Source organism: Spea bombifrons, chromosome 5 (genome assembly GCF_027358695.1).
Source record: "Spea bombifrons isolate aSpeBom1 chromosome 5, aSpeBom1.2.pri, whole genome shotgun sequence".
In the NCBI taxonomy this organism is placed as follows: domain Eukaryota; kingdom Metazoa; phylum Chordata; class Amphibia; order Anura; family Pelobatidae; genus Spea; species Spea bombifrons.
In genome coordinates, this window is record NC_071091.1 from 81,978,465 (window position 1) to 82,000,624 (window position 22,160).

Consider the following 22,160-nt stretch of genomic DNA (forward strand, 5'->3'; position numbering starts at 1 on the left):
TGAGACTAGCTTAGCGCACCGATATTTTTCCTTTCCCTTGTTTGCAATATATTTATAACTGGTTAATGGAAGGTCAGAACATGGGAAATAAATGCAGGCCATGCAATAAAAATAAAAAAAGATACTCTCCATATTATACTGTGAAACCCTACGAGAAAACATACGCAACAAAATTAAATATACACATACTGGTGTTCATTCACTAGAGACATTTGCAGTTTCATCGCCATCACATTATGAAAGGCCAACCCAGTGAGGTTGTGTTCCAAGAACATGGTTAGTCCAGTATAAAACATTTCAAACAGGTGAGGTTCGGTGAAATGTGCTTCACTGTTTGAACTGTGCATTGTGCAGGGCCAGCTCAGCACCTTTTCTAAAGCCACTTGCCCGGTACGGCCCCTCGCAATGCATAGCAAATTCAGAGAGTTGAAAGCAAAGTTTTAGAGAATAAATCCCATTACTCACTTAAATCTATGGCTTTCCAGGGATAATTTTCTACTAAAAACATTGTAACACCTTAAACATGTATTGGATATTAATGCTTTTGGCGTGAAGGTACCCATTAAATGCCAACCAAAAAGATGGCTACATATGTCAATAATGGTTGGTATTCATCAAAACAATTGAGTTTACATTTTACGGTTAGTAATGAGCTTTAAAGAAGGGGAGATGTTACATCCTGGTTAAAACAGCTGTTTAATGTTAATATTACTAGTGAAGTATACATTGTATAATAAAGTACACAAAAGACCACGGTCTTGAAACAAAATATAGCGTAGGCAAAGTCTCCGACGTCTAAACAACTTGCGCAACAAAAAGAATGCGTGGAAAAGCATTGCAAGCGTAACACTTAGGCAATATCATCCAGTATAATAACAGGATGTAGCCGAGTAATGAACACTTATTAAGAAACATTAACTAATCAAACCAGTCTTAACAAGTTTTTAACAACCCACTCATATCAGCCCACAGACACTCACAGCTGTTCCAACTTTTCACGGGAGCACATTCATGGCACAGAGATTTCCAATCCGCATTAAAAGCACAGTGCATTTTGTACTCATACCGCCTCAAATACGATTAGAAACACACGGCTCATGTAACACAAATTTGGTTTTACGTACATAAGGGAAAAAAAAGTGTGCGAGTTCCTTCGCCAAGCAAAGTACAATATTCCACCTCGGCACGCTTCATAGCACTGGCTGAAGCAATGTTACATTTTGTTATCGTATATATTGTTTTTGAATGGCGGCTTATCCATTAAGTACACTAAGCTGGTACCTAGGGGCCCTGAGTACTATAATAATAATTACTGCCACTGGTCTCATAGCAGTAGGGGCACTGTGTAGACTACAATAGCTGGGTTCTCAGCACAGTCAAGTTACATGACCCATTATTGCAAGCGCAGAAGCTCCCATCACATGGGTACAGAAGAAGAGCCACAAGGTGTGTGTGTGTGTGTGTGTGTGTGTGTGTGTGTGTGTGCATATGGAATGTCCACCTACCCTTAGGGTCCAGAGTCTTAATCTGTAAGAAGGTAGTAAAACCAGTGAGATCCCCTGACTATTATGTGGGGCCAGCTGAGCCGAGACACTAGCCAGTGTGGGTCCTTTATATTGCATAGTGAGGTCAACAGCTGAAGCCACAACTCTCCATTTCCATCCAACTTTCCCATTAAAGACTAAACCCCATTGTTTAGCTTTCACAATACACTGCATACGGTACAGCCACACATTTCACAATATGTATGCTCGATTTTTTTCTTTGAAACCTAAAGGGTTGTAGACACTAAATACCCGCTCTGCAAAACCCAGAGGCCTGCGTATAAAATACAAATGGAATATCTGTGCTGGCTACTGATGCGTTGGGTTCCGTAAGCACAGATAATTCTATGATGGTTTTTTTGATATCACTTATAACAGACTATATTTAGACAGAGAAGGAGCATCACCCGCAGGGCCTGGCTGAGGATGACTAGGCCGGTGTGGCACTTAAGGGCCAGCAGCCGCATGTTATGCTTTTATACTCCCGCCGTGTGTGGCTGTACGCTGCAGGACTCTATCTCCGTCTGGAGTGGCATCCACATGAAAAATAAATAAGTTAATAGGAGCAGATCAGATCAAAGCAAGAACTACCAATAAAATACACAGAAAGGAGGATCATGAGCCGGCACCATGTTTTCCTTACTTGTTGAAGTAATCACACCAGTTCACGGGCAGCATTGTTCACTTACTATAAGCGAGCGCACCGTATTGAACATTTTCCTGTAATGCTATCTACAGTTTGCAGGGTGTGAACTACAAAGATAGTGAATTTATGTACCCTGCTGCAACTGTCGTAATATTCTTTATGCTGTGTGTTTCCCCGCAAGAAGCTCACACAGTGATATTAATGGAATATAGCACTCAGAAGAGAATCCGCAGTATCGTGTCACTCTGATACTGGCCGTGAATACACAAACGTTTCAAATATCATTACATTACGTGGAACGCTGAACAGGCTAATAATGAAAAAAATATATATAGTAATAGTATAACCGATAAAACAAGTATGCAGTCATTCACATGCACAGCTGAAAAAGAACAGAAAAGGCTTCATCCAGAACGGTCTTCACATAAACAGAGAGGAGGATTTTTCTAAAACAGGTAGCAGGTTTACCCAGAATTTTATTAAGATTAGTTAAATGCATTATTCACAAATAAATAAATACTTAGCTATCTCATGGCATGCATCAGAAGTATAGACTGAGAGGTAGACACAGGATTCGGGAGATATCGGGTCTGTTACTTGCCAAATGGTCAAAAAGGGAAACATAAAAGGAGTTCCCATTTGAAATGGCCTTTTTCAGTCTAATTATCCAGACGGCTGCACTGGACATATGTATGCATGTATGTTAAGATATATTAAAGTTTTCATCCCGAGAGTGCTGGACGGAGCTGCCCTGTATAATGCATAATTTAATGAGTCTGAAGAACTCTTGCTGATTTAACAATACTGGTGTCAGCCAATCTTCTTGTAGAATAACATACTGGAGTAAGCTCTTTATGATGTAAAGTGGGGTCTCTGAAATCACAGCTCTCCTGCAAATAGTGAATAAACCCCATTGCATTGAAAGGTCTCAGTGTTAACCCTATCAAGTTGAAATTCCAGGTATAAGCAAATTATAGACCCAATGGCATGGTAGTAGTGACGTCAAGTCTGAGTCTGGGTGATGGAAGGCTGCAAATAACTCTCTCCAGTTGATATCTGGGGCTTGCGAATACATCTGACCCTGCTGGCGCGTGCATCTCCTGAAAGGCAAATAGCTGGGGAATGGGGAAAATGAGCAAATGTGAAGAGAGGAATTAGGAGAATCCCTCCATGCAGTTTCTTGCAAAAACCCCATAACTAAAAGGCGACACACAGCTATCATTTGGATTAACTGCATAGGATGGTAGAAGAATACCTGTAACTTTCCTCTGTAATCATGTTGGTACCATAATCGCTAGATTCTCTTTCATATAACGACTGTACTTAACATAAAAAAGCTTACCTCCATAATGCACAGGAATCTCAATCTTTGGGCCAATGACATAATGCCCTTCTTCTAAACTATGGGCTGTGATTGTTGTCCACTGCCGGCACGAGTGAATTAAGAGATGGTCATTTTCCCGCAGACCTTCAACGCCTTCTGCTATAAAACAAAATAACCATGTCAATGAAACAGAGAAAATCCAAACACCCGTAACCGGAAGTATGCATTCTACAATTACCTTAATAACCCCAATAAGTGGGAGAAGTCTTACACTGTGTATTATGAAAGCCCAAATCCATGCGCAAGGGCTGAGCATTCACTGAAGGTCCTGTAATTTCACTATTTAACTATTCATTATGCAGGGCCACAACAGACCAGCTTACAGTAGAAATTCACTGGAGTTGTCTAAAATAAAGGCTTTATTTTAAATTCACCACAAGTGACTATTAAACCAGATGGCTGAATGTCTAGGGGAACAGCTGTGCATCATGTAACGTCAGCTGAAGAAACTTTACAGGAACAACTCAAGAAAAACAAAGGGATGAGAAAACAGGAGCAAAGAGTGACTAAAAATAACATGAATACTAGCATAATCAACGCCCAACAGGGACGAGGACAAGCAATTTTACAATTTAAACCAGAAGCCCTGTTTGGGCTAGAAAAATGTACATAAAAACCATGGGAACTAGAGTCAACTTCATCCCTCTCCTTGAATGGTTAGAACCCATACATTCGCAGATGTAAATGGAAAAGAGTTGGCAGTCCCAATTCATGAACCATGTCAACAGAACGGCCAATGATGATACAAGGAGCTTTCAGACCTTCAGACTGAGTCACCTCCTAAAAATAGGAGTTAAACGTACAGAAGTCCATACATAGGATTAGGCCTCTGTGAAACACTAATAAAATGCACGGGATCTCCTATAAAACATGAGTTAGGGACCATCTCCTTTATTATTATTTATTGTTTTATATAGCGCCATCAAATTCCGTAGCGCTGTATGGGCAGCCTCCAGTAATAGCGTGTTTGGATCTGTATAAACTATACTGAAGTCCCCTCACTGACTGAATGCGGTGTATTTGGATTCCCTCAAACGTTGCTTTATCAAAATAGAATGAGGGCGAAAGCTTTTAAACGTCAAAAAGATTAAAAACACCATTCACGATAGATCAGTGAGGTCTGTTAGAACTGCCTAGCCGAACAAAACCTGATTAACAGGAATATACTGCATCAGCACCAACAGGGTTAACGTGGCCCAGATTAGACCGTTGGGGTGGATTACGGATATTGGAGGAATGAAAAGGCTACAAGGCATTTATTTGGAGTTGAGTCTAATTGGGACATTTAATTGCCTGTTTGGTTGCTAGGATATAGCGGTGATTAGCTGAAATCTGCGTCCGAGCTTTAAGCTTTGAGGGTTCGCTATTGCTCGGTAATCAGTTTCACCGAGATAATAATGATCAATTTGGATTTTAAAGATTGTCTTATCTCTACATGATATTAAAGAAGAAATGCAACATAACAAGATAACACCTCGTGTGCGTCCCCATCGCTGAGGCTACCTGGCCGTCACTAGATCTACTCCCACACATTGGGAGCGTTTTATGGGGTGACTGCTGGTTGCCCCGGGGTCCTTCTATTCTAGGCAGCTGCCAGACCGGTAAGATTGGCTCTGTTGCTAGCACATTCTGTAGAGCCGCAGATAACTGACCTAAAATTCTCCTGAGCCTCATACGATTATCAGAACTTTAAATTAACAACTAATTGAGAATTGTCAAATAAGTATGACATAATGGATGGAATCTGGAATAAACCAAAATATATGCTTAATATAATGTAAAAATAATAGATATTGTAATAGCAAAGTTAGGGATGAGCAGCCTTTGTGTCTCCCAATACTGTGGGGGTAACAAATCATAGGAGCCAAGAAATCAGAGGTGTCTTGTTTGAGACACATTGATTAGTGGTGTACACAATTCATAGACAAAAAAATGCAAAAAAAAAAAACAGCTTTAAACCTCAAACATAATAAATGTATCATGTAAACCTGTAATGAACATAACATACATTAATGGACAATAAAAAAAAAAAAAAAAAAAGCTAAATATTTTATATTCTCATGAAGGAAGTACTTTTTATTAATGGTAACCCTTGATAGGTCTAACAATATTGCATTGTTTTGTTTTTGCTTAATGTTTGCTATATTGTATGTATTTTGCTCTATAATCATACCCAAATCTTCCAAAAACGCCCTGCCCTTGGCATGCCACCTTGTTGTATAAAACAGAAATTCTTAGTCCATATCTTTCCAGAGAAACTTTCTGGCTCTGCGGTTGGAATAAGGTTTATTAAAATGATACAAAACAAAACCTACTTTTATGAGTCCTATAATTTCTATAAAAATTAGAAAATCTGATTTTGTGGAAAGAAAGAAAAGAAAAACAGCGTGCTCCATTCTGCAGACTTCAATGACATAAGCAGATAAACTGGATTGTCTGCAGGTGCTTTTTGCATTGTCTTGTTCCTACGAGATCGCATTTCTCAAGAATCGACTAACTCAGCAAAGTGATGTCTGGGCCATTTCACATTCTTCATGAGAGTCATCAATGAAGTCTCCTATTACTTGCTTTACTATTCACAGAGCTGGGGGATCAATACCTTGCCCTTGTAGGTGACCTTCATTAAGCTGCACTGATTTATACTCCTAAAGGCCTTTTATGAGGCATCACTATACCAGTTAAAACATCTCTGGAAAAATCCATGTTTCCTAGCAGCTATTGTTAGACTGCACATCTCATCACAGGCAGTCAGAAATGTTACACAAACAAGATTGTTCCTTTTAATATAGAACATATTAGTTCTGAATCTTTGAGAATTAGCAAGGCCATGCAGGGCCGGCCTTAGGGGTGTGCGACCGCACTGGGCACCATGGCAGCAGGGGCGCCGTCCGGGACTTAAATTAAAACATTGTTTGTTTGTTTTTCAAACTTTATTTAACATGGAGGATGTTAAATAAAGTTAAAGTTAAACAAAAAAACCCCCGGTGTTTTCATTTAAGTCCCGGGCAGGGGCGCCGAGCGGTTTCTCATGAAGTTTTCAGCAACTGCTTGGCGCCTGTCACTCTCCGTGACTCCGTCGCGGTGCCGATGTTTCGCGCTGAGCGCCGGAATTATTCTGGCGCTCAGCTGTGAAGCGCGCACCGCGGCAGAGCGGGATGACGGACGCCTCCCAGAGATGGGGCAAGGCAGTGAGATGGGGCAGAGGGGGGAAGGCAGTGAGATAGGGCAAGGTAGCGAGAAGGGGCAGAGGGGGGAGATTTTTTTCCTTTTTTTGGGATGGGGGGGCGCCAGAGGAGTAGTCCGCACAGGGCGCCAGAACACTTAAGGCCGGCTCTGAGGCCATGTTTTGGTTTTAAAACATTAATCCAAATCCCTGTTTCTTATTCTTCCCCTGCCACGCTCTGAACACCCTCCTTTCAGGTAATAAGGACAGTCTAACCTCTCATACAGCCCAACCAAAGAATGCATACTTTGCAAGTTTGATCAATACAATTATAATGAATTTATGCATTTGCATGCAAAAATGGTGATTTAGAAAGGCGACACTTGCTATTCTATGCAAATATGAGCGTGTCTCTTTATCCTTCGTGTGTTTCTGTTCTATTTTTAAGGCACTACAATATTATAAAGGCATTTACTGTATATGTCTGGTGGTAGTGGTGTGCCACGGAACACCAAATTGTCTATTTGTCTGCAATGTACAGACAGACAATTAATGCTTTCACTATTATTTGAATTACTTACACTGCCTTCTCCCTTTCTGATGTCCTTTTGCTCTCTTCCTCACTACCTATTCCTTCACATCTCCTATCTTATCATTCCAATGTGGTAATAAGTAGCCTAACTCATCTCTTCCAAGTGTTTCCTTTCACCCACCCTTATCTCTTTCCAAGAAACCTTCCCAAGATCCTACATCCCCATCCAACAACCACCTTGCGTCCCTTCAGCTCTTGGGCCACCCTAACCCACTCCCCCCAACATCTTTCCGCTAGAAAATCACTAACAGCCTCCTCACCACTAAAACAAAACACTTCTTCTTTCTTATCCTCGTTCTGCAGCCTTTGACACTGTGCTGACCACCTCCTTCTCTTCTGTAATGGAGGGTTTGTAATCTATGACTTGGCTCTTTCCTGGTTGAAATCCTACATTTGTAACCATACCTTTAGTATCTAGTCTGGTACTTTCTCCTCACTCCTGATTTCTGACCTACAGTACAATCAACAACACTGCACCCACCGATATATTCTTATCAGTCAATACTCTCCTAACAGGCCCCTCCACCCTACTCAGAACTTGCATCTCTCTTTGCTGTACTGGTTACATTCAGGTGAATCACACAGCCTTCATCTTAAAAAGGAACCATCTGTTATCCCCACAATCAACTTCTCCATATGACCACCCCTACATGTCTTCCACACCCAAGCAGTCCTCCTCCTTTCCTTTCAACCTCCTAATAGACAGTCAGCTCACAGGAGAAAATGCTCCCTCCTCCTTCTGTGCCGGTATGTGTTCCATTACTGCCAATTTTAACGGTCACCAACGCTCCCTATTGTAACAGTGCTACAGAATATATTGGTATATAAATAAAATGGGTCTACCATAGCTTGTCCCGGTAGCATGCAGCACAAATTCCTTGTCTACATGCGCAGAAAATGCATCTTGCCGTAGGAACTGAAACGCTGTGCGGGACAATGACCAATCAGAGCACACTAAGTGCACAATGCCTGGTCCTTGGCTTCAAGCCCATCCAGCATGACCATTCCCAAAGGAGACATGCCCTTTATATGTATAGAAATAGTAACATCAGTAAGGGGCAAACTCCTGGCTTAGTGAATTCATCCTTTCAGCCAACCGAATTGCTATAGAGTAGATCATTAAGGTTTATTCTAATCTGTGATCATAATTTGAAGTCTGCTCTGGATAAGTATTTTTTCCTAAAAGCGTGAGCTTCCTGGAGCAATAGACCGAACAGTTAGATATTATAGCTTTTACATACGTACAAATTAACGTTACAAGACACCAGAGTCTCTGCGAAAAAGCAAATAAAGCTGTCTGGAGACCTATAACAGAACAAAAGTCAATTCTCTGCTCATGGGATAAAGAAGCATGGAAATATAGTCCAGAAAAGTACGGTTTGTTACCAAGGGGCCAAAAATGTCAAATAAAGACAAGCCTGTCCTCTAACGTAATCTCCAGATGTAATTTGCTAACATGGACTTTCTGTTGGGAATATTATATATGTAATGTTACACCCTCCCCTCTTACGGTTTTGTCATAGCATGTTACCAAAACATTAACCCTTAGGCGCCAGAGGGGCGAGGAATGCATCACTAATTAAATGTAACAATGCAGCATACGTCTACAATTTAGAGATTTGCATAGAGAATGGCGATCCAGCTAAACAGTAGGGGAAGACACTCAGTAGGCGATGTTACCGATTACAGGTAAAGCGGCTCATAGTCCGCTAGCAGTTCCGTAATGCGGTGGATGGAAGAATGCAGCTTTCGTCGCCTGCTCTTTTCGCAATGAAATGTTTTAGGGATTTTTTTAAATAAGGAGCTATGCTGTGCTCAAGTCTTCTCCGTTCTTACCCCACCAACTAATTTCCACAAACAGCTATGTATCAGGTAATTTATATTTATGTCAATAACATGAACAAGCACAAGGTGTACAGACTAGGATGGGTGCGACAGTCCCAACAGAAAGGGCATGGGAACGTATATTCCACGGAGAGAAAATTACAATACACGGCATGCCAGCCACGCTTATAGTTCTGAAACGCTTGAAAAACCTGCACTGGCTATTTGAATACACAAAAAGTGTTACACTCTGAGCAAAAAAAAAAGCAAAACATTCTTTCCAGGAGACTGTTGTGGTGCTGTTCTGTACAGGGAAATTATATATATATATATATATATATATATCGTATGTGGCACTTAATGACCAAAAGTAAAATGAATACATAATCTCAGAGTATTTTGGCACAGCAGGACCTAGCAGTTTTTCAAATTCGATAATATATATATATAGGTATTGTTATGAGGTATAATTAATCGTACGTAATAACATGGTTAAAATATAAAAAGCATTACAACAATTGTGATGAAATATTCATCCATAATAAATAATTGAATAGAGGGAGGCTAGCAGTTATGCCAGCGTTTATGCGCAACCTGAACATAAAGCAGAATAAATTATTCTGTGATTAACTCCATGTGGTTTCGATGCCAAGACAGGCAGAAAATGGAAAGGTAAAGTCTAGAATTAATGCAAATGACTTTGGGGTCTTTTTAACTAAAGGAGGACTTGGCAGAAGACTTGGGTTTCTGTTTACTGCCTTCACTGAAGAAAAGCCAACGAGCTTTTGCTGCAAGAAGAGCTTGGCTGGCCCTGTATACTGTATAATTAAGTCACTCTTCCTTCAGCCTGGCCTAACCCATTGAATTCTGTTTTACAAAAAGGACAGATTAGTCCTTCAAGTAGGAGAAACTTGACGGCATTGACCCTTCATACTGATATCCGGTAAATGTCTTCCATCTGATCTGATGACTGTAGTACTAGACTATTCTCTAGAGGACAAAATACAAAAAAAGTGAAGCGCAATATTCTAATTAAATATAAATGCTACACCTTCTGGTGAAGTGGTGCTGCAAAAACACAGGAACAAACTCCCCAAAATGTTCCAAATTAAATACAATCAAAACCACACAAGTGTCTGCGCACCCAAATAATAAGTGAGTAAATTATATGTGCAACACAAAAATAATATGTACAAAAATACCCTTCCAGCGAGAGTTCCCACGCACAGTATCCAAAAGGTTCATATATAAAAGGAAGAGAAAAGAAAAAAAATTATGGTGTAGTATATCAAACTACGTTTTTAAAAAAACGCTATTAAGCAGATCGGACCCTTACAATTTAAAGGGCATAAATATGCCCATACATAGAGTGTGATGATCTCCTTAGGAGCTTCTTTATCCCACACTGGTACTTGTAGATAAAGAAGGTAGGCAGCGGAGGGGAGTAGGTAAAAACAATAATTTTAATGTATAAAAGAAAGGCAAACTTGCATGCACCAGATGAAGCGATAAGCGAAACGCGTAGTGCGTGTTGACGACATTGGGAGGAGGAGTAGCATTACGGAAGTGGATCAGAGGACTAAGACGGCGTCTCTTTGTGGTAGCGCTGCTACGAAGTTTGAAGCCTGGACTCTGTGACATCCGAAACGGAGGACAACAAGTTTGCCTTTCTTTTATACATTAAAATTATCGTTTTTACCTACTCCCCTCCGCTGCCTACCTTCTTTATCTACAAGTACCAGTGTGGGATAAAGAAGCTCCTAAGGAGATCATCACACTCTATGTATGGGCATATTTATGCCCTTTAAATTGTAAGGGTCCGATCTGCTTAATAGCGTTTTTTTAAAAACGTACTTTGATATACTACACCATAATTTTTTTTCTTTTCTCTTCCTTTTATATATGAACCTTTTGGATACCGTGTGTGGGAACTCTCGCTGGAAGGGTATTTTTGTACATATTATTTTTGTGTTGCACATATAATTTACTCACTTATTATTTGGGTGCGCAGACACTTGTGTGGTTTTGATTGTATTCTCTAGAGGTCGTTTATTATGCTGATATTTTTGTCCTCGTCAACCATAGATTTTACAGTCAGTGCTTTCCTTTTTTAATTTTTAAAATTCTGATGAGTGTTCTTGATTATTCACAATAACTGCTACAGTTATTGTGAAACAGATATGTTCCTACAGGATATCCTTACTTCCTCACTAAGGTTATATCCTCACTTCCACGGCATACAGGACCTCCGCGAAACCATTAGGAACGCAATAAATGCCAGGGCACACTCAGAAGCACAAAGATCCACCCCAATCCTAGGGAGAGGAAATAAGATAATTGGAATAATGTGGATCTAGTGACCTATACATTTGCTAGGCCGTATAAGTTCCGGTCATCTTTATATGCCGGAGTCGTTTAAGGGTTCCAACAAAAGAGTTGAGGACAGTTAAATATCGGTAGGATCTCTGTTCAGAAGAGTGCAGAGGATTACTTACTACTGATAGAAACAGACTGCGTCTGGTGTCGGTCTGTTAATTTAAGCCTCGCTGCTTATACATACTTTCTGATTTAATATGTCATTGCCTCATTCAGATATTGCCTTGGGATAGAACAGTGGATCTACTTCTGATATGAAGGACAGAGAATTGATTAATAGCGCTTGTTGGACTATCAGCATACGCTGAGTATTTGTCTGACACTGCAACCAAAATGTGACCCATTAAGATTCCACAATGTCAAAGTCATCAAAGTCAAAGAGAAAAACAAAAGGAAAAAAAAAAAACACATACTTAAACACTGAAAATCTACCAACCCCCCCCCCAAAGCTAAATTTGCATTGAAGAAAATTATGAATGTTGTAATTGCACAGCACAAGGGGGCCATAAAAATAGTCCAATGGATTAAGAACAAAAAAAGACGTCCCCCGCCGGCCCCGCAAGACACCCGGGAGTCTGCTCCGGTATGTCCGGGGGGGGGGGCGGTCCGCACGTTGCGCTTAGACAACCTCCCGTGCCGGCACCCCCCCGTGGGAAGTGCTGGCAGGGGAGGCTGTCTGAGCGTATCGGGGAGTAGGATGCAGGTCCCCTGCACCGCTGCGGGGGATCTGTATCCTAACCCCGCTGCCTGCCCGGCGCCCGGGACTGCATGTCCCGGGCGTCAGGCGCTAGACCCCGAATATAGGCCGCACCCCCACTTTAAAGACTTAAAGTGGGGGGAAAAAGTGCGGCCTATATTCGAGCCAATACGGTAAATATACCTAAACAAAAAACGTACAGCACAGAAAGTTACAGCACAGCATTAAAAACAGAAGCGACCCCGAGCGTTCTGGTCATACTGAAACACTACCTATTGTGAGAAAAGCTTTAACCTCTATAGTGAAGCGGAGTACATAGAAGAAACGTCTAGTGGATAATGGTATACATTAATGCACGGAATGTACATCAGGATTTGGCTAATTTATTTTGAAGTTCGGGACGCACAAATCTGCGAGCCAGCTTGGTATTTTTGCGCGGTATGAATGGCACAAACATATTAGTTGGCCTCATTTAAAATAAGATATTAAATGCAGCTTGATTCTCTTTGAGAAGAATGGGCATTCTACTGAGCACGTCCAAGAAGCATACCACAGTATGCTCCCTGCTTTCTGTAGAGGCAGCTAGGAAGGAGTTAAATGAGATTGAATGGTAGTTAGGCTGGGATGTTAATACTCAACATTTCACATTGGCTTCGCACACACCTCAAACGATATCTTAGACTGTATAGGCAAACCCACACAAAACAACCCTGCACACGCCCCGCAATTAAATTACTGCACTTTCCCAAACATTATTCATCTCAAGAACAGGCTGCTTATTTAATATGTACTGCGTGTTCGTCAATTGATTTGGTGTTTTTTTTTTTTTTTTTAAAAAGGAAAATGTGTTTTCAGAGAAAAGGCACAACAAACTAATCCCTCTGAGTTTTCTTCCAAATAAAATGCATCGATTGTCTTATATACAGAATAACTAGAAACTGCTCCTTGAGGATGTGACTGCCGCAAATAACTTGTTTATTACTTTATTTTTAATCACATTAACGCAGTTAATCGACACTCATATGTTGTAGGTCTAGAATATATATTATAAACGCATGCGGCTGGCAGAGCATTCAAGGACAAGTACCGTTTAATTAGTGATAAATAGATGTTAAAGATACCAACCACCCACACTTCAGATGCTGTTCCCACCAACACAACCAATGCTAATTAACCCTTGCATGGCCAGGACGTAAAGCTACACTTACTTATATGTATTAGATGTGATTTTGAAACGTTGACTCCAAACATTTATTAGGATAAATGGTGTTATGTGTGCGTATATATACACGCACAGTTACAGATGTGGACACAGGCTTTAGCAAAACACTTGTGACCTATTGATTTATTTAATAGAGTAAGGCATTAAAAAATGCAAACAATTTATTTACAAAGTTAAATGTATAAACACACCGTCAGCTGTTTTTCCCAGTATTATAGCTCTTATGGCTGAAAAACACCATGATACACCCATACCCCGCAAACAGTCTGACCTCCCTAAACCCATTGAAAACAATGCATTTTGAGCCAGTACATGTACGGGCTTTGTCATTAAGGGGTTAAGAACATTTCTGTAAAAAACAGATTACCTCTTCACGCCAGTGAAATTACACAGACCTGTACGTAGCACTCGACACATCAGTATATTACTTCTTTACATATCTACTCATCTGGGTCACAGAGACCTAGCCTTGCGTGACATCATTTTCAAACACCACAGATTAGTGGGATATTTCACAAGCTCAGCCATATGGCTCAGAAATACGGAGGCTGAAATATGCATTTGGCAGAAACCATAATTCAGTCCTGTCCAACATACAACTCCCTGCCTGGTAGACCCATAAAAGGAGTACAGAAATCATTCAAACATTTTACAAAACAACCAGGCCCAAATGAAAGGCAGTAAGGTGGGAGCTGGGATAAGTTATGATGTAAGACAGTGTTTAGAAAAAACCTCTTCAGCAACAAAAAAACCCAAAACTATTGCAGAGTTTGGGTCTTGTTATTATAGTAGCTGAATAGATAAGATAATGGCCGAGCGACAGAGGACTGGAGGGTTTAGTCAGCAGTGTATATTCAAGGAAGGACTCGTTACTAGCGGGGATCGGTAATCGGGACCCATGCTTTTTTATATCTTTTATTAGTGATATTACAGAAGGTTTTAACGGTAAGGTAGGTCTTTTTGCGGATGATACAAAGGTCTGCAACAGGGTAGACATCCCAGACGGTGAAACAACCTAAGTACCGTATTTGCTCGATTCTAAGACGAGGTTTTTTCCCCAGAGCAAATGCTCTGAAAAATACCCCTCGTCTTATAATCAGGGTCGTCTTATAATCAGACCTCAAATAGGTCTGACTATGAGACTAAGATCCAGATCCCCTGCAGCGATGCAGGGGACCTGGATCCTCCTGTGTATGGCGCCCCCCCCCCAACTTACCAGTGCTTCGCGTAGAGCTCTACATGTTGCCCGGACTAAGCACCGGGGACTCAGATGCAGGGGACCTGGATCCTCCTGTGCTATGCCCCCCGCCCTCAACTTACCCGTGCTTCTGAGTCCGGAAGTTGTCTACGACTAAGCACCGGGGGACTCGGAAGCACCGGTAAGTTTGGAGGAGGGAGGGGGAGGGAGTGTTAAATGGGGGGGCATAAGGCATTTCTGGAGACAGAGTGCTCTGTGAAATGCCTTTTAACCCCCTTAATGCCACTCTGCCGCCAGAAATGCCTTTTAACCCTCTATTCGCCACTCTGCCTCCTGAAATGCCCTATACCTCCCTATATGCCACTGTGCCCCATAATATGCCTTTTGACCCCCTAAATGCCAGAGTGGCATATAGGGGGTCAAAAGGCATATCATGGGGCACAGTGGCATATAGAGGGTTAGAAGCTGTATCCTGGGGCACAGCGGCATTTAGAGGGTTAAAAGGCATATCATGGAGCAAAGTGGCATATAGGGGGTATAATGCATTTCTGGGGCAGAGTGGCAAGCCTGGGGGCAGATGTGCAAAACTGGGGCAGGCAGGTTGAAAAAGGAAATAAAAACAAAATATTTGTCTCAATCATAGCTTTGACTAACAAACAATTGTTCACATAGTTTACATGAATTAACATTTACTGATAAAACTTTTCCTAAAGGGTCGTCTTATATTCAGGCTTTTTCTTTTTTTCATAAATTAATATTCAGATTTTGGGGGGTCATTTTATAATCAGGGTAGTCTTATAATTGAGCAAATACGGTAAATTAGGAGAGTGTGGCAGCTCCAGTTCAAAGCTGATAAACGTAAAATAATACACTTGTACAAATCCAAAGGGAAAATGGTGCACTGAGGGACTTGCAAAGCACTGAAAACGCAAGCAGGGTTCTGGGTTGCATAGCTAGAGACATTCTAAACATAGAATTTGACAGCAGATAAGGACAGGGGCAAGATATAGGGAATACTAGAGACAGAGGGGGGTACTTTTTGTTTATAGGAGACCCAGGAATGAGTCCACACTAGACAGGGTGTTATATAAAATATAGTTGGAGAGTTTATACCCTACACTCATGATCAGGCTTAGTGGGGAAGGACCGTTGCCCAGAACAAGTCGTGTCCACACGTCCCTGTAGGACAGATCCCTTATCAGACATTACGACTGCTCGCCATACTCAGCATCAGCCGTTCTGGTAGCTGTATTTAGACACGCAGATTAATAGAACATTCTTCTTTCTGCGTCGAAACTGGCAATGCAGCTCTTTACACGGGCACTGACCGGTGTGACAGGTATTGTCAGATTGTAATTCAAAGCATATTTAAAGAGGAGGGGTTACATTCCTTCACATGCAATTCCTTCACATAATGAGGTCAGCAAAGAGATTCTGTCAATTATGCAATATATAAACAGACATACAAATCAAGGGTTCCTGATGGTCGGATGAGCTGACTGAATGCCTGATTAAAAGGTAATGATGGTGCCTTTCTGATTGAGCGCGGTAAAGAGTGTGGGGACAGCATGGTTTAATGCCCCGGGACCTGAGGCATGTGGAGGCATCAGCTCTTTTAGTGACAAAGCAGGCATTCTAGCCTGAATCATGAACCGGTAGTTTGAGATGTCAAGGGCTTGAAGCCTTGGCTACTGGGCCTCTGTATCCACGGCCAAAAGTAAAACTGTAAACTTATTTGGGCTGGGCAGGACGGTACTGTTTAGTCATACTGTCCTACATCACTTAAATCTGCTGCTGCTGGTTTGTAAGGATGAAAATGTTCCAATCCAATGATGTAACAGTTGAACAGATGACAGCATGAGTCAACAATGCAACTCAGACACACTATTCAGTAACAAAGGCAGCTAAACCCAGGCAATCACATGTGTTAATTATCTGCGGCTGAAACCACACATCACTATCTGTGTGATTATTATTAAATGTTATGTTTTTATTTATTTAAGGACCAACTCATTATACATTAACATAAAAAAGATACATATACAGACACATCAGGTGACGAGAAACATGCCTGTGAGCTTGCCATCTAACCTTCTATACAAAGTTTCATTAAGGAATGGTGGACTTTTGAGGGCCGCGCTCGTGAGCTTGTAATCATTTCTCGTGCTTTTTTGCATTGTTTTAGAAAAACGTTGAGAAAAAAAAAAAGAAAAGAAAGAAAAACTCAACTTTCCCTCCCATCTCATCTTCCTTACAATTTCCGCATTCAGCATAGCAGCATGTATACGACGTGCATTACTAATCACATTGCGGATTTGCTGGGAGTGGGAAGCTGGCCAGGACAAGATACGTCAAGGAGTTGTTACTCAATCTGTGCTCCACCTGTACACAGCATACGCAACTAAGTGTACCGTATTCATTGTGATAGCCGTCTTGCGTTCACCTTTTGCCATTCACCGGCGTTTTCTGGCATAGGCCCGGGACGGCAGGTACAGCGGGGCAGACATTGAGCTTTCGGCCCCAGGTGCATTTCTACTTTATGGGCCGGTTACAAGGGAGAGCTCTGATCTTCCCAAACAGCCCACTGACACTATGGGGGACTATGCCTGGCCAGCAGCCCCTGTAGTTTGGAGTGCTTGGCAGAACACGACTCTATTATGTCATATTCCAGCGCTCGGCCATGAAGGCTGCTGCTGGGGGCAATGCCCTGAATCAGGGTTATGGCAGCACCTAAGATGCCACTGTTGCCCTCCTTACATATGTTGTGTTTATACACATTATCAGGGTGAAGATAGATAGATAGATAGATAGATAGATAGATAGATAGATAGATAGATAGATAGATAGATAGATAGATAGATAGATAGATAGATAGATAGATAGATAGATAGATAGATAGAGAGAGAGAGAGAGAGAGAGAGAGATATCTATATATATAATTTCCAATCATACAATCATATACCCTGTGAAACCACATGTATAAAATGAATTAGTAAGGTTTATATGGGGCATCAAAAAGTTATAGATATTTTATATCTGTGCTTGCACAAAAACAAAATATGGTGTAAAAATATTTTATATCTCTGCACAAATGAAACAATATTTTAAGTTAGAGGTTTCAGGATTTGTTACAGTACCAAGTACACTGTGGGCTGCATATAAGGAAGCAGCCTGCTTATGGACATGGGAAGTTCCAAGGAAGCACCAAGTGTTTCAGACGCATTGGATAACAAGTATCAGGGCTTATTACTTACAGGCATGAGGAATAAACCAAAATTAATTGTCAAGCTGTGCAATAGCACCGGGTTATTTACATTAAAGACGCTCTGTAATGATTCTAATTAACAGGATGTTCTGGATTTTTGCGACTTGTTCAGTAACTTTAAAGACGCAATGCGTAAAAAAAATATCTCTACTCTTAGACGTTGTGTAAACAAATGGCCTTCAAAGGAATCTTTAGAAAGGCTGAAGTAATTAGAGCTAAACAGCCAGCAGCATTAGCACTAGATCAAAGAGAGAACCGTTCAGATGAGAAGTCACAGGGCTTTATTCACTAAAAGAAAGAAAAGAAAAAAAAGGGAGGGGGGGAGTCTTATGGATATTTGCAGTTTCAACTCACAGACTCCCATGAACTTCAGCTCTAAGAATAGTTTGGACACTAACGGGGTGATACTTAGAGTGAACTATACAGTATGCAGGGCCAGCTCAGCTTCCCTTGTAGAGAAAGTTGCAAGGCATGGCTTTTTTATAATCAACTCCCAATTTAATGACTAAACCCCATTGTGTAAAACTAGAGGGACATAGGCTCGGTTGTAATGTGAGTTTTACTGCACTGAATCAGGTAGATAAATGGAACAGCCTTCCAGAAGAAGCTGTAATGGTGGGCATACGGCTATCCAGAATATAAGACCATCGACCACGAAAAAAACGGAGCAAATGGTTATTAGCTGCTGTTAAACTCTTCTTCTATTCGAGAACGTGCCGCTATTACCAGCACCGTGACGCCACACAAACCTACGCTGCAGAACTACAACAATTTATAATTTTAATGGTTTAAAAAATAGATTTCAAATCAAGCCTGCTTGCACTCAGTAATTGTTGTATATGTAAGCGAGGAATCTGTTCTTGTAGATCGCTAGCTGCAACATAGGGACAGAATCATTACCGTTTGATTAAGATTAGGTTCCGTATAACAATACATCCTCTTCATAACCCCATCAGATTTATATAAAACTGTAGTCTCCCCAACACCACAGATGACATGTTTAAATTGCCAGTTGTACAGCGCTGGGGAATACGCTGGTGCTATATAATACAATAATAACCAGTCATTTTATATTTCTGCCTGACGTCTGCAGCTAGGTGGTTACAAATCTTCTCTTGGAGCAATAAAGTACTCTAAAACAGAATTTTACCAAAATAATACTTTCACATTACATATCCACCTTATTAGCATCTGTAACAGGCTCCCAACCATCAATGTTTTGAGAAACCAGAACTATTACACCGGAAACCAAAACGGCAGAATATCATAACCCCTTAGGAGATAATACAGCCTGAAAACGCCCGGCTCCGTTGAAGAGTAAAAAAGTTCCTCTGGGTTTTGTAAAAAAGCAAACAAATGAGCATAAAAGTTAAAAATAAATATTTAAAAGGAACCCAGTGATGTCATTTTACACACAATTTACTTATTATAATTACATTAGCTGTGTCTAATTTAGAAATAAACATTTCCATTTTTCCAGTGTCTATCTTGATATTTTATATGAATGTTCCCATGAACACACACAATACAAACACAACACAATACATACACAAAACACACACTACATACACACCTCGTGTGCAGACACTAGAGATATTCCAGTGAAACAAAAAAAACACTAAAACCGCTTCTGTCCTTAAGTGGTTAATAAATGTGTGTGAAGAGGCTAGTGTGTAGGGGACAGGGGCTTTTCAGAGAGAAATGCTTTCATCCACAGAGTGAATTATGTTCTTGGCTCCATGGCTAACATTCATGTATATTATATATATATTATATATATATATATATATATATATATATATATATATATATATATATATATATATATATATATAGTCCAGCGTACCAGGTATACGGTATATGTATAGTTCAGTATAATAAGCATACAGACCAAAGAGGTTTATTCACTAAAGGTAGGGAAGGTGTGAGTGAGAGGGGGAACCCTCGCTCCTCTACTTATTATGCCAATGCCACTAGCTTCGTTCATCACAACGGGCTAGCCTGGGCCGGTAAAATGTATAATTTAATGAGAACACATTGATATAACTGTGCATTATACAGAGTCAGCCAAACTCTTGCGGCTGCAGAAGCCCTCCACACTATACGGTGAAGGAGCCTATCCCGCAGACACGCACTGTAATGAACACACCCCAAAGTGTCCCTTTAAACACACTGCATTCACCTCCAGGCATCTGACGCCACAGCTGGCTCACCGAACCGCTCTATGAGGTAAAAGGCGCCTTCCACTCCGCTCCATTCATGTCAATCTACGTCACCGGTGATGCCCCGGGCTGGGCCACCCAATCACGTTTGCGCTGTGCTATTATTTATTACGGCAACATGGCAGCTGCCATGGAGACTCTGAGGAGCTCTAGATACAGTGTAAGAAAGTAACACACGGATAATGCAGGGGCCACATGTTGAGGGCCAGAGGGGCCAAATGTGGGTACAATACACCGGACACGGCCAGGAGCGCTACGGGGTCTATTATCATTACCGCCTGCCCTGTGCGTTATATATAAATATACATATATATAGTATACAAATGTACACATACATATATATATATATATTATACCTTATAAGTGCAATTACCGCGTTACCCCAGAAATCACAGCCCCTATGGGTGGTCTTTGTAGCGACTTACCGCTGTCCAGTCTGACCAGCTGAGGCAAACGGTACGAGCTAACGAGCGAATCCAACGGGAAAGAGGCCGAGCTCCACTTTACATCCTTCAACGAGGGGGCGGAGAGGTCCATCTTGTGTCGGCAGAAGACACGGGGATGGGGCTCCACGGGGCAGGGAAGGAATGCACTCAGCTGGCGCTGGTCTGCTCGGAGCTGGGGCTCATGCTGCACATGGTCTCCTCATTCCAAGCAGAGGTCACCGGGAACGGAGCGGAGATCCCGGTCGTGTGCCTGTGATACAGTGCGCGCTCCTCCGCCGCGGACACTAAGAAAAACCATAACAGCGCTTCAGCACTGACTAATGAACAGGGTGTGCGGCTCCAGGAGACCGCCTCCCAAAGCAGCCTTCCACAGGAAGACGCTTCCCGAGATCCACAGCACGGGCAGGAGCGCTGGCAGCGAAAGCAAAGCCATAGTCATTTGGCGCCCCCCAGCGGCCACACGCAGCACCGCAAACAGGGTCATCGGTACAGAAGGGACAGCGTTCACTGCCAAGGCCACCAGAGCGGACTCTGAGCCCTGCGAAACTAAGAGGGTTAAACCGTCTACACCCCAGAAGGAGCTTATCTCCCTTTACGGGCTGAATATCCCGCCCCAGCTAACTTATTGCACGTTTACTAGGTAATCCTTTTATCTCGGAACAATCTGTTATATATTATATAAGAGTAACTTCATCTAGCCCGCTGTATGTACCATTCGGTAACAACCCCCGGGGCAGCCTGCATTAACAGGCACCGAATATACCACTGTCTTAAAAAGAACCCCAGGAACTTTTCAGCAGCCACACCAACTATTAACCCAAGCGTTACAGAAAGAGGAGACATTTCCCGAGACCACGTAACCCCGCCCATACGCATATGTCAGCCAATTACTTCCCTGTCTCCCAACTACCAATGGCCGTCTGCTGTTAGGCCTTACCGCAAAGTCAGAACGTAAGGTTGCAGTGATTGGTTGGCTTCTCCTCACAGGCGTGGCGCCGCCTGCCAAATATAAAAGACAGACTACGCCGCTTGCTTTACAATGCGACTCGTTGACTTTGTTTATTTATTATAGGATAAGCTATTTTTTTAGTGAAAGTAAAATAAGGTAATCGTATAACCCATGTTGGCCAAACCATTGTGTAGTTACTCATCAGCTGAGGGTATAATTAATGTCATCTTAGTTACTGACACAAGATATGTTTATATGATATCTTCCAGGATGGTGGTAGGTAAATGGAACAGCCTCCCATCAGAAGTGGTAGAATGTAAGCCAGTAAGAGAATTTAAACATGCACGGTATACGCTTAAAGCTATCCTGAATCTAAGACAAGACTTAGGACAGACTAAGGTCTGCGTCTCTACATCAGGCGACAGACTAGACGGGCTGAATGGCTCTTATCTGCTGTCAAATTCTGTGTTTCTATGGAAGCAAAGCTCTGTTTGTAACGTGTTCATCTACACAGAGGCCAAAACAGTGTACGGATTAACCGATAGTTACTGCCATTAGTAAACAGACATTGCCATTTATACTCTCAGTTCTTCTCAGGTCAGTGAGGCTGGCTTCTTATTCGTCCGGTTTCT

The 22,160-nt window shown here is 41.6% G+C and overlaps 1 protein-coding gene across 1 annotated transcript in view; it reads right to left on the minus strand.

Annotated features, from left to right (window-relative positions):
- Positions 1-20,898, minus strand: part of GAREM1 (GRB2 associated regulator of MAPK1 subtype 1) — a 66,376-nt gene extending 45,478 nt beyond the window's left edge. The window contains exons 1-2 of the mRNA XM_053467449.1: positions 20,559-20,898; positions 3,533-3,673 (exon numbers count right to left, since the gene is read on the minus strand). Coding sequence (XP_053323424.1) covers positions 3,533-3,673; positions 20,559-20,670 — 253 coding nt within the window. The 5' untranslated portion in view covers positions 20,671-20,898. The remainder of the gene's footprint in view (positions 1-3,532; positions 3,674-20,558) is intronic.
- Between the last annotated feature and the right edge of the window lie 1,262 nt (positions 20,899-22,160).